The following is a 22,736-nucleotide window of genomic DNA, read 5'->3' as shown; positions in this document are numbered from 1 at the left end:
TTTCAGTTCTTCCTCTCAAATCACTTTACAAAAATTGTCCTGCACTGCATTGACAAAACATTACTGGGCAGGACCTACAGAAGCTGAATGGGTCAATGAACATTGTGATGCCAAAGCTCAGATTTGTATGCCTACATTTGCTGCTAGCTGGTTAGCAAGTCACCTCATCTTCCTGTGTCCTTTTTTTAGCCCTGACTGACTTATCCTACTTAGAAAATGCTATTTACCCAGTTTTTGTCTAGTATTCAACACCCTTGTGGTTTAAGTGATGCTCTTGGGATCTGTGTGTGTATTTACATACCCTCTCCCCACGCTTTGTAGCATCTGAACACATCATATTTGAACATGTTTAACTTCAGCATCCCCCCATCATTGTTAACCACTGTGTGTGCAGGAGTACAGTGCAGCAGGGTTAAAGCTTCCGGAAGAAATGTGGCAAACTCAGAAACTAAGCTTGGGTCACCCAAAGCATTGGATTTCTCTTTCACTATTAAAATAAAGCTCCAGTTGATCAACTGACAGTAAAAAGGCAGCGCTGAGCACGCCAAAGCAGTGAGACTGTAACAATTTCCACTACAGATTTATAAGGAAATGCAGTATTTTTGTCCTTTAAAAATTGAACCAATGCTAAACCATTGTGACAAATAAATTAATGAGGCCTTTTCAAAGGCATTCAAAGGCATCCATGACTCTATCTCTGCTGTTTTACAAATAGCACATGTGGCCTAATTATTTTTAATAAAGCAAAGGAAATGTTAGGTAGTAAATCCTGCACTGCAGAGGTTAGTCCAGCAAAGCTTTCATCAGAGCAGGGATTACATCTCCCCTGCCTTCTTGCATGGTCACAATCTTTGATCTTTGTCTGGGAGCCTTGCATCTCTGCAACTGAATCCAGTTAAAAATTACTCCAGCCAAATATTGCAACAAATGTTTAGATTAAAACAAAAATTCCCCACATCTGCAAATTTGCTCTCAACCCTCTGCTTTCTTTGAAGAAAATTTCAATCCTGTGTTTTACTGGGCTCTGATGGGTGGCTCCTGGTTAATCTCTGTCTGTCTCCCTGGTAACAGTCAAAGGAGAGGACAGAGGTGGGCAGGGAGCAAGCCTCCAGCCACTGTTCCTCTTATCACAATCCATCAGCAGGTGTCCCTTGCTCATATCCAGGAACAATAAATAGAGCCTGTGGCTAAGGGAACCACCACACAGCTTTCTTCAGAAGTCTCAATGAGCAGTAGCTGGACTCCAGATTTTGAGATCTCTAACTGTATGCAGGCACTGCAATTGCCATGATAGTTTGTTAAACTAATCTTTTTTTTTTTTTTCCCCACTTTAGTCAGTGTTTGTTCAAGCATCTTCTACAGACATATATCACTACAAATAGAAATGCTGAGCCACCAGTTTTTGTGCAATCTGAATGTTTAGCTAGTGTGGCAACAGCAAAACAGTTTACTGTGTTCACATAATCAATCTGTGTGTATTTTTGCTTGAGGTTTTTTCCCCAGCATGAAATGAGCAGCTGAGTGTTTGCCAAAAAAAGGAGAATTTATGGCATGGCAACATGGGTGCCACAGGTTATGGTTCTGCCAACATCTGATGACCTGTAGCACTCTCCAACCAATGGCAATCTACTCTGCATGCTCACTTTTAATAACTGTTCTGCAAGACTCCTGCTAAAATTTAAAATTGTAAAGGCTTGCAGTCAAACCAAGTTCAAAGGTAACATCTGCTCATGAAGAACATCAAAATAATTCAGCCTGAGCAGAAGCACCGTCCCTTACTTAAAAGTGACCCAGGAGTGTAGTGAAAAGGATGTCAAATTGGTAAATTCTTTAATAAATTATGACGCTGAAAATAGCACATGGTAAAGAATTTGACCCACTTGAACCAAGTCACTTCAAAAAAATAATCAGAAGCTCCCATAAATGATGCTCTTTCCTGACAGAAGATGGCTATCAAAAATTACTGAATTATGGATAATAATGATCTCGCTTCAGAATAACCCTTGGACCCAATAGAGTCATGAGTGTCCAGCAAAGGCATTTAAGCAATTTTTCTCTTGAAACTGGTGACAATTCTTCAGCCCTTGTGTCCACCAAAAGTCAGCTTTCCAAAAGCAAAGCATCAAAAGATAGTTGGATGCCTTTAAGAGGCTAAAAGAAACTTTAAAGCACAGCTCCGTATTGGCTCATAAATGACCTGCTCCCTGGGAAGCCTGGCAGGAAACTGGCTCAGAGATACACAGAATTATTTATTTCTAAGACAGTTCCTATGGAGACTAACTTTGCTGGGATAGGTATTAGCTCTTATTAGATGCTCTTTGTCTCACATGCTCTCGTTACGCTTGCTTCTGTTCTGTCCATCAGTCGTGATTCAGGGGACCTCTCAGATCATCCCCACTGCTCAGAAGCCAGCACACAGGGCTTTGGGTACAGCCAGAGCCCAGCACAGCCTGGCATGGGCTGCTTTTAGGCAGCAGGAAGGGGCACAGCAGCGCTCCCCCTGCAGAGCAGCACCAAGGGCACGGCTAGAGACCCAGCAGCCCCGCATGAGCTGGAGGAACAACGCTGAGTCCGGTTTTAAGATGAATCAGGTCTTCTTGTAAGTTGTGAGACAGCCACTGAGAAAAACATCTAAGGAGTTGAGAAACCAAATTTTTCTTTCTCTTTCTTACTCTATGGTTTATACCATTTACAAATCAGCATGTAATACCATACTCCACAGACAAGAGAAAGGTTTCTTTCACCAGAGATCTTGCCAGCTACTTTAAGATAGCAATCAAATGAGAGAAGTATTACAGAAGGAAAGTCATTGGAGACAGAGAGGAATTTGATTATTTTCATAAAATTACAAGATGAAGGTTGTGCAGTTGGCTTGGCCTGGACCTGCCTCACCTTGGGTTAAGAAACTTTGTGAAGTCGTTTCACTGCAAAATGGTAGCAGGAGCAGCTGTGTGAAAATGTGGCCTGTAGAAATACTTGCATAGATTTAGCAAGGATGGGACTTTTACTGAAGGCTCTAACTTATTAAGAAATACATGGAGTACCTGTCAAAGAGAAGCTATCATCAGGCCTAAGTCAGCCTGGTTAGGTATTCAGTTCCTTTGCTTTGAGGTGAGGTAATGGATACAGAGAAACAACATTTGCTGGGGAAAAAAACCCACCATTCTGGCAACAAAGCATGAGAAGAAAAACTGACACTTGTTTTAAATAAGTTTTTAGTCCCTGGGACCTTGCATGGTGTCATTATTTCCTACTTGTTTAAACAGATACTGTAATTTTACTAGTAGCTTAGAGTAAAGAAGGCAGCTAAGGAGTAATCAGTAGAGGGTTGCCTTTGGTTTCAAAGATAGTAGGATTACTAACCTAACCTTTAAATATAAACCTGTAAATTATATGTGATGCATTATCTAAATGTGCTATATCTCAGTATAAGCACAAAAACCTATTGTTTATGAAAAAATGTGTTTCAATCAAGCATCAGTAATACTAGATGATACACTATTATGAACATACTTATTTTAGCCTAATATCCAAGAGAGGTATTTTGCAGTAGATCCACCTACAAATTATTAATAGCTAAACATTTCTGCTAATAAATCACATAACCAAAGATAAAAATTAACACCCATAACTAATTGGAAAAAAATATTTTCAGCAAATAAAAAAATCTCCACAAAAAACTTTTTTTAGATCTTCAGCTTTTCAAACTCATAATCTGACTTTTCTATTCATAATAGGTAAACTATGCCTTATACAGATCCTCTTTCATCTTAATGGGTTCCCAACTTCTCTGTAGTGAAGAGCTGTACTAACAGTGATAACATCTTTTTTTTTTTTTGTGCTAAGAACAGAAAAAGCACACATCTGGTATCATTTGCTTTTGTACACTTTTATGTAGTTATAATTTGTTAATAAATTGTTGAAATTCTGCATTATTTGAGCATATTTAAAGGTAGAGAGCTTCATTCACAATAATAAAAATGTGTAACTGTTTTTTTCCTGAGTAAATACTGATAAGTCACAACAGTGCTACAAATTCAATTCTGTATTTTCAGGTGTCTATTAAAATTAATAGAAGTTGGGGCCTTTAGCATGTCACAGAATAGGAATCCAAAATTCCAGTCAAAATACTTGGTTAATAGCAGACTTCTCTCTCTTTTATAATGCTTGACAAAAGAAACGGCCTCTTCTACATTGTAAAACAGTGGAAGAGACATGGGCCATTAGCACAAGCAAAACATTTTCACTTGATAAGTCAATCTGGGCTGGTTTTTTCTGTCATGTCAGCAGTGTCTGAAAACAAAGGAGACACAGAAGCCCCAGGAGACAGCATGTCTGCCCACCCTTGTTTCTGGGGTATCTCTGAATTTGTTTTTGAAGGCACATAGTGAACCTTTCAGGTGTCAAAATTTAATATGCTACATAGCATGCTGCAGCCACTGACACCATGGGACATGCAAAAGGCTTGTTCCAAATCAGTGTCCTTAGGGAACATACATCTATACTTTTTCTCCACCTCCCTGGCTGTCACAACAATCCCTTGATTAGGCAATAAGACCTGGTCTTGTCTCGAGTGATTTGATCAGCAGTTGATAACCAACAGTTCATTAAGCTCTTGGGATATATAAGCCACAAGGTTTTCAGCATGCCCCTGCACTTGAGTGGTTTGACAGCTCCCTGTTTCAGCAGCCCAACAGCCACTGGAAGATGTTATTGACTGCAAAAATACTTGTTTTTACCGTGAATGTTTTCCTAAGAGTGGCAACAGGCTTGGACATTGGATTATCCACGAAATGCGTAGTGATACCCAAGGAGATGGGCATGTGCCACAAGATTGGATATTCTGAAATGAGACTTCCCAACCTGATGGGACACACAAGCATGGCAGAGGTTATCCAAAAATCCACCACCTGGCAGCACCTTGTACACACAGACTGCCACCCTCACGTGAGGACGTTCCTGTGCTCCCTGTTTGCACCCATCTGTTTAGACACGTAAGTACCGCAGCACAGTACTAATCTCCAGCCTTTACTTGCCAGAACAGGAATGAAATCAAATGCATGTTTACCATAATCTAAAGGCGAGCTCCACTTTTTTTCTGAAGTAATTCGGTTAGCCTTTTTTTGTATCCACCAGAAAGAAAGGTACTGAAAACTTGTTTCACTTCAACTTTAGTTTGCCTTGGGAAATGAATGGTGTGGTCAAAGGATACAATGTTTTGTTTTGTTATAGATGAATGTTATTCATTTACGGTTGAAGCACCTACAGTGAATAGAATCAGGCTCATACTGAAGCTTTTCTAAGGTTGTCATAAATGCATTTTTTAAATCATAATTAAATATTGTAAGCTCAGTCCATACACAGACCGCTTGCATAATTTGCATAGCTGCTGCTTCTGGAATCATATTATTATTGAAGGATGCTGAATGTCAGCATAGATAGTGCACTTTGCACAGGAATCACTGTTGCAATGGTTTCTGTTATCACTGAGCTAACTGACAGCCTGGTATTCCCTCCAACAACAGGTTCATCCATCCTTGTAGGAGTATGTGTGCTGCTGTCCGTGACAGCTGCGCCCCGGCGCTCCTCTGCCACGGCCACCCCTGGCCTGCCAGCCTGGACTGCGACCGATTCCCGGGAGATGAGGACGTGTGCCTGGCGCCTCTCACGAAGGACTATAAACACCTGCACAAAGGTAGCTGGACATGGCAGAGGGGAAGGTGCCCATACCCTGTGCTCCTGGCAATCAAGGAGATAGATACAAGGGACGCTGTTCCCAGACCAGCCGTTCTATGATTGTGTAAATGCAGCCAAGCCTGCCTTTACTGCTTCCCAATGTGTTGGTGCAAGTGGGGGCAGAGTGCCAGTGCTGGCAGTGCAGGCTGCAGACCTGCGGTGCTGTAAGTCAGCAGCGCAGCAGGCAGTGCAGGCTGCAGACCTGCGGTGCTGTAAGTCAGCATTGCAGCAGGCAGTGCAGGCTGCAGACCTGCGGTGCTGTACGTCAGCATTGCAGCAGGCAGTGCAGGCTGCAGACCTGCGGTGCTGTACATCAGCATTGCAGCAGGCAGTGCAGGCTGCACACCTGCGGTGCTGTAAGTCAGCAGTGCAGCAGGCAGTGCAGGCTGCAGACCTGCAGTGCTGTACATCAGCATTGCAGCAGGCAGTGCAGGCTGCACACTTGCGGTGCTGTAAATCAGCAGTGCAGCAGGCAGTGCAGGCTGCAGACCTGCGGTGCTGTAAGTCAGCAGTGCAGCAGGCTGTGCAGGCTGCAGACCTGCGGTGCTGTACGTCAGCAGTGCAGCAGGCAGTGCAGGCTGCAGACCTGCAGTGCTGTAAGTCAGCAGCGCAGCAGGCAGTGCAGGCTGCAGACCTGCAGTGCTGTAAGTCAGCAGCGCAGCAGGCAGGGCAGGCTGCAGACCTGCGGTGCTGTAAGTCAGCAGCGCAGCAGGCAGTGCAGGCTGCAGACCTGTGGTGCTGTAAGTCAGCAGTGCAGCAGGCAGTGCAGGCTGCAGACCTGCAATGCTGTAAGTCAGCAGCGCAGCAGGCTGTGCAGACTGCAGACCTGCGGTGCTGTACGTCAGCATTGCAGCAGGCAGTGCAGGCTGCAGGCCTGCGGTGCTGTAAGTCAGCAGTGCAGCAGGCAGTGCAGGCTGCAGACCTGCAGTGCTGTAAGTCAGCAGCGCAGCAGGCAGTGCTGTGGCAGCGGAGGAAGGCGATGATCGCCCTGCACAGCTGTGGGCAGCGTCAAACACGCAGCAGCACATCATGTTTGGATTGTTTTGAGGTCTCTTAATAGACTTACCAATGGCCCTTATCACAGATGCTTTTATGTATGCAACAAGTTGGTTCTCAGATCATCTTAGGAAAACTGGGATGATTTTATCTAATTTTCCTTAAAGAAAAATGAGCTATCCTGGCATTAATGTTCAAATCTTCAAATGCACTCACACTTACTAACTCTGTGGAAAAGAGTAAGGTTAAGTTGCTGCTAGCACACCCAAATTCATATGTGTTCACACGCTTAGCACAGCTGAATCTGTAGCGACTGATAGAATCAGGCACCTAACCCCTTACCACCCACTGTGGTCGTGTTAAAAATGTTACTGCATTTGTAACTTTATTTGTTGCTGAAAATTGAGCCCGTCAGTCTGAACAAGGGCTGAATGTGCATGGAAAATGAAACTCCTTTTCATCTCTAGCCTTATTTTCAGAGAAGTGTGTTGACTTTTTACCTATTATCACTGGCCCTGTATTTGATGTGGTATTTTGTCTGTCATCCCTGTGGTTAAACAGTGGGTTCTCAGCTTTGACAGCAGAAAATTAAAACAAATTATTCTAAAAGATAACAATGAGACTTTGTAATTTTTTATCAGTCCTACCAAAGCCTACCTGCCAGACCTGCCCAGCAGTGGAGGAATTCTTTACACACAAAAGAGTTCTTGAAGTTTTCTGTGATAGTAACTTTGGTAAGTCCTTGTTAATGTACCTGGTGTCAAAGAGACTAACAAGTCCTTGCTAATGTACCGGTGTTAAAGAGACTCTTCTTCTAAATGCTTTAAAAGTCGGATTACAGTTAGTGACAGTTTCTGCAGGGATTTCAATGGATTAAGAGTTTGGCTGGCAATTTAGCTTTAGGTTGGTTTTCAGAATAGGTTCTTCCTAATCTAAATATAAGGAGGATTTTTTGTGCATGAAAGATTTATTAATGAACTGGTTTCCAACCAAATAGCTTTTCTGGTCTAGTTGGCTACAACATGCTTTATGGAGAATATTTCTGTCAAAACCAGCCAAATAAGAAAGTTTGCCTTTTATTAGCATTTAAATTGAAAGTAAAGCTTTGATCTTTTACCAGTATATGGTGTATCTTTGAGACTTTTGTGAATGAGTTTTTTGTGATACCCGACTTACTGAGAAGAAGACTCAGAAAATCATATCAATAAAAGAAATTCTTTCCTCCTGTTGTCTTGTTGGACTGATGAGTGGAGTTTGCCCTAGAGACTTCCTGCAAAGCCCTTTGATGGCAGTGCAGGGATTTCCAGCGACTTTGGCTAGCATTAGCTCAAGAAATACAGAAAAATGCCATTCTAAAAGGTGTTGATGGAGTCAGTTGGGGTAGGTGGATGCCTATAATGAAAAGGGAATATCTAAAAGAGTGGAATCAGCAAGCTGTTTTTGCCTAGGGATTCCACACATGGACAAGTTGAGTTTCAGGAAAATTGCTTGGGCAAATGCTGGGCAGTTTTGTGATACAAGAATAAGATCAACAGCTTACAATATGTAATTACCCAAAGTCTGACATAACATGGTGATGGTAAAAATAAATTACTTACGCTTCTGAAAATATTTTTTCCAAGTCACCTAATTCAATGGGAAAAAACCCTTTACTACATAAGATTTATTTTTCAAAAGCATTTTAAACTTCTGCTGAAAATGGTCTCACCACAGTCTGTCAGCATAAATTATATGATAGTATTTTTAAGGATTTATGCTGTTTCCACTGGTACTGTTTCTTACTGCATTTGAGAAATGGTCTGACTTGCATTTCCTTTTCCTTTTTTCCTTAGCAGTGAAAGTAAAGCTGTCCAAGAAAAGAACAGCATTTGAGGACCAAGAGTATAACATTGAATGCCAGGTGGAATTCATTACCCAGGGCTCACTCTTGCCCTATGAAACTCAGAGTATGATACAACAGTGGCTGCTAATTAATGAAAAATGTATAGAGAGGATGAGCCCAACCCACCGTCCCATGGTGTATCTCCTTGTGGGGAATATTGAAGAGGGCATCATTTTGGTAAAACAGGTTTATCGCTGGCAGAGGAAGGATTCACAGCTGACTTTGGCTACTCAGAAGTGGAGATACCATAAATGCTTGTAAATATTTATCATATTATTTGTAAAAAAAAATTACACATTTCATGCAAAACCTATCTTGTAAATAGAAATGTATTATAAGTTGAATATAAAGCTTTAATTTCCTTTTGAATTGTATTGCAAGTTGAACTCAAACCCCAGTGATATCAGGCTTCCTTTTGGTAGTGTTACAGCTACTCTCACCCTGTTTGAACTTGGACAGCTATGGATAAATGTTTCTTTATGTTATGATTAAAAAAGTTTGTAATATGTGCAAAACCCAGCATAAACCAGTTTCAAATCCAGTTGGCTACTTTTAATATATGTATCTATACCACCTACTCTACTGTTCTCTCTAGTTACCTAAACTTTCCCTTGCCTAATGTTTCATGAATCCACCTCGTTTTCTCCCGTTGGGGTATTATGAAAGGAGGCGGCCCTCTGCTGGTCGCTTTTGACGGAATCAGAGTGGAATAAAGACTAAGTAACTAAACACGGTATGGCTGGCCCCAGCGCAAGATTTGGTTACGGGGTGTCATAAATCAGATAGATCCCTGCCACTGAAAAGTCCCTTTTCAGTTTCAGACACATTACAAAAGCTAATTTATAAAATTTACCCGTTCTCCAAATGGTCTGGAGGGAACTAATGGAGTCAAAATATATATTTAAAAAAAAACATTTACAGTGTGCACATGATTAGCATCCTCATTGTCAGTGCAATACACTGACATTAAAGACTACGTGAAGATGGACAGAACTTGACTTGAATTTTATAAATGTGTATAATAAACACAGTAACAGGTGGCGGTACATAAACCCATTTCAATAATACAGTGTCTATTATATTTTCTTAAAACAAATACGGGGAAAGTTTATGGGCAGCAGAATTTTAAAATTCGCACCTGTCATGATCTGGATTTCGGATACATTCCCCAAAAGTTCAGGTTTGTATCAGGTTATTGAATGTGGTGACTTCTGTTCCATCACTTTCTACCATGAACTGGGAAACTAGTAGAAACCGAGGAAAAAAGCGGTCAGTAATGGAAGAAGCTGCGTACACACACGTGCCGGCTGCCCCGGCCCGCCTCGGACGGGCAGGAGAGGTATCAGCGCCACTGCGGAAATGGAGGAGTCATCCCCTTAGTCCAGGTTCTTACTTTATTTTTCATTATGTCAGAGGATGCCGCACAGCCCGGGGCTGTGCGCTGGTTTGCTCTTGGGTCAGTTCCACGCTAAAACCCTTCCCTGCGGCCGCGCGGTGTCCCCACGCCTGCCCGCCCGGCCCCGCGGCAGCGGCAGCAGCGGCAGCGCGGCGGGCGGAGCTCCCTGCCCGGATCCAACCCCGCTGCCGGCGCTCCGGGGCGGGGCTGCGCTCGGCTCGCCCACAGCCGGGGCCGGCACAGGCCGCCTGTCCGCCCTGTGAAGGCGTCGGCCGAGCGCGGGGCCGAGGTAGGCCCGGCTGTGCCCGCGGCTGCCGGGCTGCGCGGGAGGCGAGCGGGCCGGAGCGGGGTCCAGGGTACGCGGCCCCGCGGCCGGCAGCGCGCTCGCATCCGCTGCCGTCTACTTCTTTGTCTCTCTTCAATTCTCTCTGGGGTTTTTGAAAGACCGATAAAGTTCTAAAGCAGACAGATCCCTGTAACTGTTCCGTTCCCGCCGTGTGGCGTGGAGGCTCGGGCTCTCCCCCGCAGCGGTTTGGCCGCGCCGCACGGGTGAGGGTGCGGGCCATGGAGGGAGCGGGCGGCCTGTGCCCGCGGCCGCTGCTCGGGGCCGGGGCTCCGGGGGCTGGCTGCACCCCGCGCCAGAAATGCCAGCGCCCAGCTCTCCGACACTCGGTCACTGGGTGCAGTTTTGTCGCAATCTTGAGTCCTTGGTGTTGTTCTTGGATTTCGTTCTGTAAGTACAAAGTCTGAAGTACGAAACTGTCATGCAAGCAAGTATGCTCTGTACTTATATTCTCATTATTTGGTATAATAGTAACTGGTTTAAGTTTATTTCTGATGTGAAATACGTGTCTTGGGGGTTTTGTTCTGCTCAGTTATAACAATGGCTTCGGGAACAGCGCTGGTCTACGATGAGGAGATGACCGCTCACAAACTACTTTGGAGTGAGTAAGTCACTGCTGTTCTTTTTATTTATAGACCTTTATAAGAACTCGTGAGAGCAGTACCAAATAAATGCATTTTTTGTAAATGTAATAGGAAGTATCTGGTGATACTTTCTGTCATTTCTGAATAAACAGAAAGTCCTTCCTTTAGGAGGAAAAAAAAAATTATTCACAGTTTGTATCTAGGTACTGTAATGATTATCTGAAACTGAATTTGAGAAGCTGCAGGCATCCAGTCTGGGAGGCCTTAACAAGAGGTGTTAGGACGAGGCATCTGAGTAGCCCCCTAAATAATGTGTTTTAAGCTAATTAAATTGTTTGTAAAGCTAAAGTATCATTGACCTTGGAAAAGTATGTAGATACACTCACTCAGCTGAAACATTTCAATTACATTCAGTTAGAAATTAATATATTACTCACATCTGCATAAATTAGAGGAGTTCCTTTGCAATGCTCAGAGTAACAATCCATTTTTGTCTTCTCTCCCAAACCTGCTTCTCTTCTGTTCACCTTCATTGTAAGCTACAGCTTTTAATGGCAGCATTCCTGTATCTGTAGTTAAGCATTGCAACTTTTCCTCTTAAGTGAGAGCGGAAACAAAAATGATGCTACCGTATTGTTTGTTTGGGGTTTTTTTAAGATTCTTTTTTGCTTACATATTTTAGAATCAATTTCTGACTCAGTTCCAAACCAGAAAATACTTAAAAGAATTTTTTTTTTTTTCCATTTTTATTCTCCTGTATTTCTCTTTTTGGGTAATGAATTTTCTTAAAATGGGGAGTTAAAAGCTAGGCTTTATTAAGTGTATTGGTTACCTGTGCTGGTATGGTATTATAGTAATACAATTATTGCTTATTTTTAGTCCCATTTGTGATATTGAAGTGCCAGAAAGACTTTCATCCTCCTATGAGCAGCTCAGAAGTTACCATCTTGTGGAAAGATGTGTCCATGTGCCTGTCAGAGAAGGAACCGAGGAGGAGATCCTGTTGGTTCACAGGTCTGAAAGTTAACTCTCATTCAGATTAATTCAACGAAACAGCAGATCTCACATCTCCAGATTATATTTTGATCCATTTGAAAAGAGTGTTCCAAAATTCAATGGTTTCCATTAATTTCAATGGAAAATGTGTCACAATGTTGAGTATTGCATAGGTGAATCTGCTATTCCTCTATATCTACATTCTCACTCTGGGGGACTCTTAAGCAATGAACACTTTATACATAGGAATAAAAGTAAACTTCTAAAAAAATATTTATAGTTGCTTACTTAAGTGTTGTGTTAATCTCTCTTTCCCCTGCAGTTTAGAGCATTTGGAAGTGGCAAAAAGCACTCAGACAATGAATGAGGAGGAGCTGAAAAGGGTCTCTGAAAATTATGATGCTTTTTTCTTTCATCCGGTGTGTAAGTTAAACTGCTTCCTCTATTGGGAGATACAACTGTTTATGTTACTGCACCTGAGTGGCATTTTTCTAAGAAAGGGAAGATTTAAAAAACTTTTTTTGCTATTGATGCAGTCTCACATTTATTTATGATATTATCATTATCTGTTTCTAGTTTAGTATAATGCTGTAATTTAAATTGCTCAAATGTCCCATCACCTATTTTGTAATTGTATCACACCAGTATAATGTACTACTCAAATTTTAGCTCTATTTTGTCACTTAATGTCACTGTAGACCCTTAGTGACCTGCAAATCACATTTTGGTAACAATTGCTCTTAAATGTTGTGCCATGAAATGGAGATGAAGTCTTCCGTGTTATGTGTCTGTAGGGTTTCTTTCCTTATTTTCAAAGATGCCATGTTATTCCACTCCATACATCCTTCTCACATTTTTTAACTGCTCCACAGAGAACAACCTTATAAAGATAATGGTCATCACTGGTAACCGTAAGGGAAAGGAGCCTGTGTTGTAAAGTTCTGTTTCAGCTATCTTCATATAGTTTCAGTGGGGTAGAGGACAAGTTTATGTCCAGACAGTTTGTTGTTGGGATGCTAAAGCATGTCATGTGTGCCTTGTTTAAGCTGCTGACTTTCTCTATCTCAGAGCACTTACCGCTGTGCCAGACTAGCAGTAGGAGCAACTTTGCAGCTGGTGGATGCGGTGATGTCAGGAAGAGTGCGCAATGGAATGGCTTTAGTCAGGTAAGAAAATACACGAGGAAGTTTTCACTTTGCAAAATTTCTTTTGTTCTGAATAATATATAAAATTTTGATTCAGACCTCCAGGTCACCACAGCCAGAGAAATGCAGCTAACGGGTTCTGTTTGTTCAACAACGTTGCTATTGCAGCAGAACATGCAAAACTGAAATACGGTCTGCAGAGGTAAGTGCATGGTTGACTCTAGAGAAGCCTTTCATATATAAACAACAGTTTGACATTTTACTAGTTCAGATTAATGTCTAGAGCTTTCTGGGTGTTATGTTCCTTTTGGTTCAGAAAACCATTTTTCATTTATACCTTCTGTAGATTAAGATGCTGTGGCTCTTCATCTGAATGTTTTCTTTTACTGATCTGTATAGAATCCTAATTGTTGACTGGGATGTGCACCATGGGCAAGGAACTCAATATATATTTGAAGAAGATCCAAGGTTTGAAGGATTTTTTTTTTCTTCTTTGATGTCAGCTGTTTAAAGATTTCTTGCCTTTCTAGGGAATAAGATTTCTTAAACTTCAAAAATTAGAATATTGCAAAACATTCACCTTGTTATCTCCGTTTTTCATTTGTTATAAAATAGAAGGAAATATCTAAATCAAAATAAGTCTGTTCTACTTTAAAGAATAACAAACAAAATAAGCAATATGATTACCTTGGTTTGCCAGTACTCAGGTAGTACATCTATTCTTTGTTCATGAATCTCTCAATTAAAGTCTTCAAGTAGTAGTTGGATAAAATACATGAGCTTTATATTTTTTTTGAAAAGAGATATAAATAGGTTCTAGAAATAAGTGTGCTGTTCTGAAAATTCCTTGTATTTGATCTGTATGGAGTGCATGCTTACAAGCCATTTCTAGCATGTTAAATTTTAGGTTAATTTCAGCATAGGACCTACTGTACCAATTTTCACAGTCTAAATCCTTTGAGAGAACTAAGGAGAAAGGATAGATAGTTTTATTTTCTTGCTTTCAGGCAATACGGTCACCAGGTTCAGGATATAAAGTTAATTTCTGCAATCTTTTTGTCAAACTGGATTTTTAAATTTTATTTATTTTCAGTGTTTTGTACTTTTCTTGGCATCGCTATGAACATCAGGAATTCTGGCCATCACTCAAAGAATCTGATTATGATGCTGTGGGTCTGGGAAAAGGAAAAGGTTTTAACATAAATCTACCTTGGAATAAGGTAAATATTATTTACAGCAAAGCAAGTGCAATAGCTTTGTATCTCATCCTTCATGTAACACTTTCTGAGTAAATGCACTGCTTCACTTGCTTGGCAAATGTCTTACGCAGTATATATCCTTTCTGTCCGGGGAATGTCTGCTGGAAAAATATGGCTCAAAATGGGATATGTTTGAAAAATAAAAGGGAGAGAAAAATGTACACACTCATTTTTACTTGAATATCTTGCCTAGCCATCATATCAAAAAGTGTTTCAGGACATGGTTACATCCGTCCTTGTTTAACAGAGAACTGAAGCTCATTAAGATTAAACATGATGGATATTTAAGCACTTTACTAAAGAGAGGGGTTTTGACTGTACTTCATAAGATTTCCTCATCTTTACCTTTTCCTATCTTTCCCTAAAGTCTTGAAGAACCTTAGAAAATTTGTCATTCCAACTGGAAAACATGACCCTTGTTTCTCATATTTTTTCAGGTTGGGATGGGAAATTCAGATTATCTTGCTGCATTTTTCCATGTGTTGCTTCCAATGGCTTTTGAGGTAATTTTTTACTGCCAAAGAGTATTTCCTAAGTGTTTCTTAAGAAGCAAGTACCATTGAATATCTTACAGAAATGCCATAATTGCCAGTAGCACACTTAATACATTTATTCTGCTGGTATGACACTGCCCTGATCAACTGAAAAGTATTTATGGAATTTTAGCTTTTAAATATTCAATATAATCATCTGCAGCTTCTCCAGCAGAAACAAAAATAGTGTAAAAGGGTACTGTATTCAAGGAGAATCCTTATTTGTGTTCATATTCTAATTGAAATAACAGCTGATCGTGGTACAGTTGAAATCCCAGTTGAAAACTGAAAATAGGACATAAAGATGTGCTACAACTGTCTCTCTTTTATAACAGTTTGATCCAGAACTGGTTATTGTCTCTTCTGGATACGATTCTGGAATTGGTGACCCTGAAGTAAGTAACTTCTTTGTGGTTGTGGTCTTTGTGTTGTCAGTCATGAATGTATTAGGAAAATATTCCTGCTGTTTTAATGTCCTGTGATTGCTGAGTGAAATTCACTTTGATCAAGCTCAAAATAAATGCTTAAGTCATTAGGCTGATCCAAGTTCAAACATTGCAACAAGACATATAAAGACAGATTATCCCATATGTGTAATTACTGTGTTGGGTTTTTTTCACCTTCCTTAAATGCAGTTGGTTCAATATTCTGTTTCATATAATGAGGCAAGTGTTCTGGTATTCCATCTCAGACTTGGGTACTTCACATTGTTTGTTTGTGTTTCTTACCAGTGTTTTTGAATCCAGGTGTCATCTCTTAAATTTTTTTCTTTGGTTTAGGGTCAGATGAATGCCACTCCTGAGGTTTTTGCCCACCTTACTCATTTCCTGATGCAGTTAGCTAATGGAAAGCTGTGTGTCATCCTAGAGGTAAAGACTTTTGAAATGTACTCCCAGTGGAAAGATCTTTGTATTAGAGCCATTTAGGACAAACTAGAAGCTAGGAAGCTAAACTTTTTAACAAAATAATCTCTTATCTTTCTTTGGAGTACCAGGAATGCAAAAATGGCTAAGATTTGACAGCGCTCTTACACTTTAGAGTTTTGAAACAAAGGAGCCATATGCTCATTCAAAAAAACATATCTTCCACAAATTGTTCTGTTCTTGTGAACAGTGATTAGTCTACTGCTCTTGACAGTCCCAAACTCATTTAAATGTATTTAGTGAATAGGCTGTATTACCAATATTTTTACAAGTGCATCTTACCTAAGAGACTTTATAAAACCTTTAACCTAAATATACTCTTACTTCATAATGGAGCACTTGGAAAATTCCCTCCTTTTTTGATTTAATGACTGTATGCAGCCTCTTTAGGAGCTCTTTTTTATTCTTTTTTTAAAACAAATAAAATGGTTTCTCCTTTGGAAATGTAGACTTCAACTCCCTGTTTCTGCTGCATGTTAGAAAAATAGTGGCTTTTCAGGTAAATAAGTGTGTGGAAATATTGCTGCCAACAAGGTCTTCAAGAGTGAGCTGTAGATTACTTGATTCACTTGACCTCTTGTTTTGCATGACCTTTCCTCTGTCATCCTTCTCTCTAGCAGATTATTACAGATATTTTTGTCTATTGGCTGAAGTGCAAATAAGCATTCACTCCTACCACAGATGGTGTGACTGCTCCATAGGTGATAGAAGGCTTCTTGCATGTCACCTAGCAATATTAAATGTGTTTTGTTCTCCAAATTCTGCCAAACTATTAGACAACCGCATCTTAAAAGTGTCAGGCTGTGGGAGATTTCTCTTGTACAGCCATTTCAGAGGACAGTGATGGCATTTGCCTTCTACTGAATGTTCCACAAGGATTGTTGAAGATGGCATGTTGTAGATGGGAATGGAGAAGGCACGTGTTTTATGGCAAAATAATGACTGATTTCTGAAGTTACTCAAACTATGATGTAGTGAGTTCAGTCATGAGATGCCAGTGAAGTTCAGCGGGTTTCTAACTTACTGTTTTCATATTGAAAAATCATTGACTTAGATATACTTGCATTTCTGTAAATAGGGTTGCATTTCAAAAGGATAGTTTATTTTCTATGTTGAAATTCAGAGAGATGCTAAAGTTACTTGTCCCTTAGTTGACACAAAATACTTTTTAGGGTGGATACCACTTGAAATCATTGGGTGAATCGGTGTGTATGACTGTAAAAACTTTGCTTGGAGATCCTGTACCTCAAATAACAGGAGAAATGGCACCTTGTCTAAGGTAAGCATATAAAGAATTTTAGAAGAGCTAATGTGTTTTTTAAATAGACTAAAGTCATGCATGCTTTGAGCATTTTGCTGAAGTAAGGTTTTTATATGATAGTTTACAATATATTATTTTCTGCTTTGGATAACGTGCATTTAAAAAAAGTCATTCAAGGTACAGTTTTATATACTTTTGTTTCTGAAATTATTTCAAGTTGTGAGATCTTACAGCATAAGGCATTTTATCCTTAGGCCTTGTTATCCTATAGAAATCCATCTCACTCAAGGCTGAGATAATCCTGCTGTAATCAAGGTAATACCAGTTCACTAGAGCCAGTATTTGGGAATGTATACAATTGCGAAGATTAGTGCTTCAGATGCCAGGGCCACTTCAGTTGCTCTAGTACTGCAACAGCTGGGGCAAACCTTTCTCTCATTAGTGAGAGTTGGTGCTGTGCAGAGCCACTCTTGATGAATGTTTGTGTTTCTGGAATTTGGAGCATCGAGGCCTGGGGTACAAAAGCACTTGGCTAGGTAGAGCTGTACCAATATAATTAAATTTCAAGTCTAACTTCTTTTTAGAGACACTTAGACTATGTCCAGTGGTGGAATCTGACCTAGTAAAGCATTCTGAACCTTGGGCCTGAATCAGTCCCACATCTAAAGAGTGTCTTTCTCTCTACCTGTCTGCACCATCTCCTCCACATCTCCATGTTCTGTCCTCCATCTTTCTCCCAGCTCAGTAGCTGTGCTTTTTCTAGCAGAAATGCTCCTTGTGCACTTTGGTGGCAGCACCTCCCAGCTGGCTGTGTTAGTTAAAACTCAGAGCTTGGATCAGTCAGGGAAGCAGTATGGATATACATAGACTGTGGGCTGAGTTGCATTTCGTAAACTGATGGAACAAAACTGGTTATTTGCTCCTAGCATATCCCATAAGCCCTCTGTGTCTCTTTTTCTTCTCTACCAGCTGTGGTATCTCAGATTGCTATCATCCTATCTCACAGAGAGTTGATTACATACTTACCCAATATATCAGTCCAGCTCCTGAACAACTTACAAGTAATCTGCAAGTACACGGAATTTCTTCTGGATTTAATATGACCTGAATTATGTTTGTAGATAGCTAATGCAATGGGACTGTTTGCCCATGGTGCTGCAAATGCCAGTGATAATAAAAAGGAGACTTGGACACAAAGAATAGCAGGGTATGTGATTTACATAGTTCCTGAACAGATTGTCTTGCTTTTGAGTCAGTCTAATTAAATCTCTACGTCGTGTACATAAAATCTCTTGGCAAGACATTGACAGACAGGAAATGTTTCCTGAACTGATACAGGTGTGCATCCTCCAACAGCAGGGCTGGGATTTCAGTCAATGTGTAAATGTGTGTACATGCTGTATGTATTCTTGACTTTTCGTTTTTGACTCTCAAATCTTTTCAAGCAATATGCCCATTGACTCTTGTTCTGTTTTGCATTCTTGGAAGAGATCAAAACTTGTTCATTTTCACTTGGATTTTTTGGTTTTGCTTTTTTATAAAGTTATGATTCTTCTCATTATTTTTATTATTGCTGTTAATTTGTTTTAATTTTTAGTGCTGTTGAATCTATTCAAAATGTGAGAGCAGCCCATAAACCCTACTGGAAATGGTTGGCTTATGAAGGTAGATTCTCTTCATTCAAGCAAATTTTATTGATAAATGGATTTATACAGAAATTGAAAGTTATTGAAATTAATACCAGTGGATTAAACTAATTGAACAAGCAGTTATTCATCAAGTGACTGGGGAAGCCGTATGAGGTTTCATTCAAGGTCATGTCTTCAGCTGGTCTGAAAAGAAATTTCTGAAGCTGGCAAACATCGTACCAAAAAGTAGCACTTTGATATCTTTGTCTGAGGATGCTGTTTTCTGTGTCAAAAATATGGGCAAAAGCTTTGTTACAATATATGACATTTCACTAGATTAAAACAAATGTAGTAGCACTGAAAAAATAACTTCTGTGTCAGAAACATTGTAGCTAGTGTGTTGCTAGAGGATACTTACAGAATCTTTGGAATCTTTGACTTCATGAAGATGAAGGCTAAAGAACTTTTATTATTTACAAAGACTTCGCTTATATAGGTTCTGAACAATGACCAGGGGTTGGAGAACATGGTTACCACCTCTCTATCCCACTGGCCAGGCTAGAAGTCAATCAGTTGACTCTCATCAGAGAGGAATGTGGAAAATATGATTGTTTACAGTACAGACCATGAGAATTCAGTTACAGAGCTGTAAACATCTCACAAAAGCTCACATAATATGACAACACTTGTTGTGCATGGGAGTAAATATGCATACTATGAATACAGATGTATTCTATTTTGTGAATAAATATATCCAAATATTAACACATTGCTTAGAAACTAATACCTGTGAAACCCCTTTCTTTTTCTCTAGATACATCATTTTTACAAAATTTGAGCACCGAATCACACTTACCAAAGAAGGCTGATTCAAGTCCCTCCACAGAACATGAATCTAAGATAACTAACAACAACAGGGTCAAAGTAGAAAAGTTTTTGGAATTGCACATGAAAAATATTCTATTTCCAGTGCCTCCCATCAAAACAGCAGCAACTGGCTCTGAAGGTTCAGAACATTTTTGCCCTGAACATGTTCAGCTGGTGAAGGAAATGGACAAAACTGAAATAAAAGCTCTTGTCAGGTTGGTCCTATTTATTTTATTTTTCACATAGGATGAGAGGTCTCTCTACATACTCTCATCAAGCTCTGTCTGCCATGGTCACCTTTTTAGCCTTAGTCTACTCAGTTACAGCCAGAATTTCTTCCTTTATAAATAAAGATATTTGTGTTATATAGCACTCCTAGCCTGAAATCCTTTAAAGAAATAATCAGAATATTTTTTCTCAATAACTCTTTCAATGGAGATTGGACAGCTAATGTGAATGTATTAATTTAGAAAGAGATTTTGCTAGGAAGCTGCCTTAAAGCTCTGTACTCACTTTTATCTAGAAAAATTACCAAACTGCTCTGATTTGAGAAACTCAGTGTTTTATCTTGTCTTCATCTAATTTTGACAGAACTCTGTTTCTTGAATATCATCAGACATTTTTGTTTTCCTTCCAGTGCAGAATGGAGACAGGTTTAGGGAGCTGAAGACTTTCAGGCACCGGTGTTGTCATCTTTCTGCTACAGCAGGTTTCTGAGAATCAATGTGTAGCACCTATACAAAATGTAGCCATTAATACTAACTGCAAAGCATTTTTTCAGTGTCCTCTTTGAAGACAGTATTGCCTCTAACCTAGTTTGTTGTTTTTTTTTTTCTTCATATAATTTATTTTACAGTGGCTTTTATGCAGACTTTGTGAAAGAAGACAAAACTTTGCTCTCTCTTGGCAGTATGTTTGTGATCCTAGATAAAATACTTAAGAAGGAGGTAATAATATATTGCCTTGGTCTTGGGGGTAGGGGTGGAGTGGATTCCTCTGATTTTTTTGCTTCTACTGTATTGTCTAGATACTAGTTATTATTTATCTCCCAAGTCCACTAAACTCAGCTAGAATGTTTCGCTAGAGTGAGCATGCAAGATGAGAAAACAACTATTTAGGGATTGCTGTTAACCCCAATCCATCTTACCAATCATCTTTGGGCAACTCCAAACTTTCTGTAGGCAGTCACAGAATATGAGTCCCTAAGAACCTTCTCACTGCTGTCAGACTTAACCGGGGAGCCAGGCATTTAGGCTTCCAGTTAAGGGGAGCAGAAATTGCTGTATCAAGCACCAGTAAGCAACAGCAAGAAATCTGAAGAAATGTCAATATTTTTCCTGTCTCAATGTGCAAAGTTTAGACAGTAAGTTTTGCCTTACACGTGCATGCACACACATACTCTTTAGTGGTGTTTTCAACAGCTCTACTGTTGAAATGCTCTGATTCTGAACAGAGTAATTCTAGTTCAGTATTTTGATTCTTGCAGGGTCAGGAATGAAGAGAAAGCAGGCTTAAAGGGTGCATCTTTGTATTTATATGTAAAAACTTGGATGAGCATAGAAGAACTGAAAACAAGTTAAAAATATTTTATCATAATAAGTCACTCTTCCTCTGACTGAAAAGCTCTCTTTAAGGTACCAGGCCTGCAAGGAAGAGTAGCTACCAGAATGGCCTCCTTCTTCTAAGACATGTTCTTGGAAGTCACATAGGAAGATCCTGGGGACAAATTTCTCACATTATGAACTGCACACTGCTCCAAGGAGAGCCTATAAATAGATTTTAAAAAATGGTTACTGGTTGAAAGAAGTAGAACTTTTAAAGAGTTGCAGATGTAAGTTCACTTTTTGTGCTGACAAAGAGGTGGAATGAGGAGGGGAAATGGATCGTTTTGCTTAGCTTTTATGTAGAGGTCAAAGCACACACCACAAACGAACACTGAAGGGTTGACTGAGTAATATACCAATTTTATTTTCCAGAAAAGAACAGCTTGCCTAAGTTAAAGGAATAGTAAGAATATTCAGGAACAACCTCCTTCCTCCTTTTCATAGGGTGTATTTTTCTGCACAGTTTGCAGACTATCTAGAGACCCAGTAAATATGTCCTTCCCCTGGAGAAGCTGTTTTTGCAGTTGCCTTCTGGTGTAGCACCATACTTTTGAAATAATAGTGTAGTTTATGGCATAATAATCAAATATGACCTTTCTGGAGAAAATGAATTAATACAGCTGTTACACTTAAAAACGACATAATCTTTTGCAGCATTGCTTCTGAATGAAAAATGTATTTTGTAGGTGTGTAATGGAATTGCAGCATCACCCACAGCTGCTCTTTCTGCTGCTGTTGCACTAAGGCATTCTGTTCATTTTGGATTTCAAAGGTGAATTTGCATGTTTTGCATTTAGATTTCACAGTGTGTTAAAATCAAATACTAAATGTGGCAAATATGGCAAATTGCCTGTGAAACCTTGATTTTAAAACAAATAGCATGCCCACACACACAGCATTTTCAACATGTAATCCAAGTAATAGTGTATACACCAGCAACAACTTTTGCCTTTCTAAAGGCAAAAAAATTTTAAGGATGATGGCTGTGCTAGCCTACACTTTCTTTGTCAGATTTCAATTGGCTTTGGCCTGGGGACAATTTCTTTACTTTTGGTTTTTTCCTCCCCAATATTTGTTGGAAGAAATGGGATTCCCTTGAGCTCTCTTAAATGTGTTTTATTTCTACTTTTAATGGCCAAATTCAATATACATTCTTTTTAATGCTTCTAATCTACACATAAACTTTTATATAAATGCCTTAACTGAAAAAAAATTACTTGTAAATGTATGTAAATTTTTATTTCCTGCAGAGTGCTTTGTGTATTTGTTGGAGACATGCAGACGATACCAAACACAGAAGATGGGTGAGGTCTCCCTTTACGTTAGGGGTACAGTCCCAAGGCTTTCTAAATGTACACAGGTGTCCATGCGTATGATGAAATCTGCACTAAGGAATCAGTCATGAGCTGACTGTTTAAGTTTAACCTGAGACATAATACAAAACATCCCCAAATACATCTTCAAAGATAAATTATTGTCCGTAAATGCTATTTCATCATTTGGTGGTAGGTTTAAAGTATAATCCTTCTGTATTAATTGAAATTTAAACTGTTAATGAAAATACAATACAATAAATAAGGCAA

General features: G+C 39.7%; 2 protein-coding genes across 2 annotated transcripts in view; both read left to right on the top strand.

The window, feature by feature from the left end:
• Positions 1-4,707: 4,707 nt before the first annotated feature.
• LOC120752197 (secreted frizzled-related protein 2-like) lies at positions 4,708-8,875 on the top strand. The gene is made up of 4 exons (XM_040062934.2): positions 4,708-4,994; positions 5,526-5,695; positions 7,374-7,466; positions 8,565-8,875. Exons 1-4 carry the CDS (start codon positions 4,708-4,710, stop codon positions 8,873-8,875), a joined length of 861 nt encoding a protein of 286 aa, XP_039918868.1.
• A 1,757-nt stretch (positions 8,876-10,632) lies between these two features.
• TUBGCP6 (tubulin gamma complex component 6) overlaps positions 10,633-22,736 on the top strand; it is a 38,857-nt gene continuing 26,753 nt past the window's right edge. Inside the window, exons 1-16 of the mRNA XM_040063007.2 lie at positions 10,633-10,958; positions 11,817-11,951; positions 12,256-12,352; positions 13,002-13,099; positions 13,176-13,280; positions 13,478-13,546; positions 14,172-14,298; positions 14,775-14,840; positions 15,206-15,265; positions 15,650-15,739; positions 16,966-17,072; positions 18,652-18,719; positions 19,497-19,764; positions 20,406-20,496; positions 21,840-21,925; positions 22,404-22,457. Of these exons, the coding sequence (XP_039918941.1) occupies positions 10,894-10,958; positions 11,817-11,951; positions 12,256-12,352; positions 13,002-13,099; positions 13,176-13,280; positions 13,478-13,546; positions 14,172-14,298; positions 14,775-14,840; positions 15,206-15,265; positions 15,650-15,739; positions 16,966-17,072; positions 18,652-18,719; positions 19,497-19,764; positions 20,406-20,496; positions 21,840-21,925; positions 22,404-22,457 (1,586 nt within the window). The 5' untranslated portion in view covers positions 10,633-10,893. The remainder of the gene's footprint in view (positions 10,959-11,816; positions 11,952-12,255; positions 12,353-13,001; positions 13,100-13,175; positions 13,281-13,477; positions 13,547-14,171; positions 14,299-14,774; positions 14,841-15,205; positions 15,266-15,649; positions 15,740-16,965; positions 17,073-18,651; positions 18,720-19,496; positions 19,765-20,405; positions 20,497-21,839; positions 21,926-22,403; positions 22,458-22,736) is intronic.

Source organism: Hirundo rustica, chromosome 4, assembly GCF_015227805.2.
Source record: "Hirundo rustica isolate bHirRus1 chromosome 4, bHirRus1.pri.v3, whole genome shotgun sequence".
Lineage (NCBI taxonomy): Eukaryota > Metazoa > Chordata > Aves > Passeriformes > Hirundinidae > Hirundo > Hirundo rustica.
Note: the sequence above shows the minus strand (reverse complement) of the source record. Positions and strands in the feature narration are given on the sequence as shown.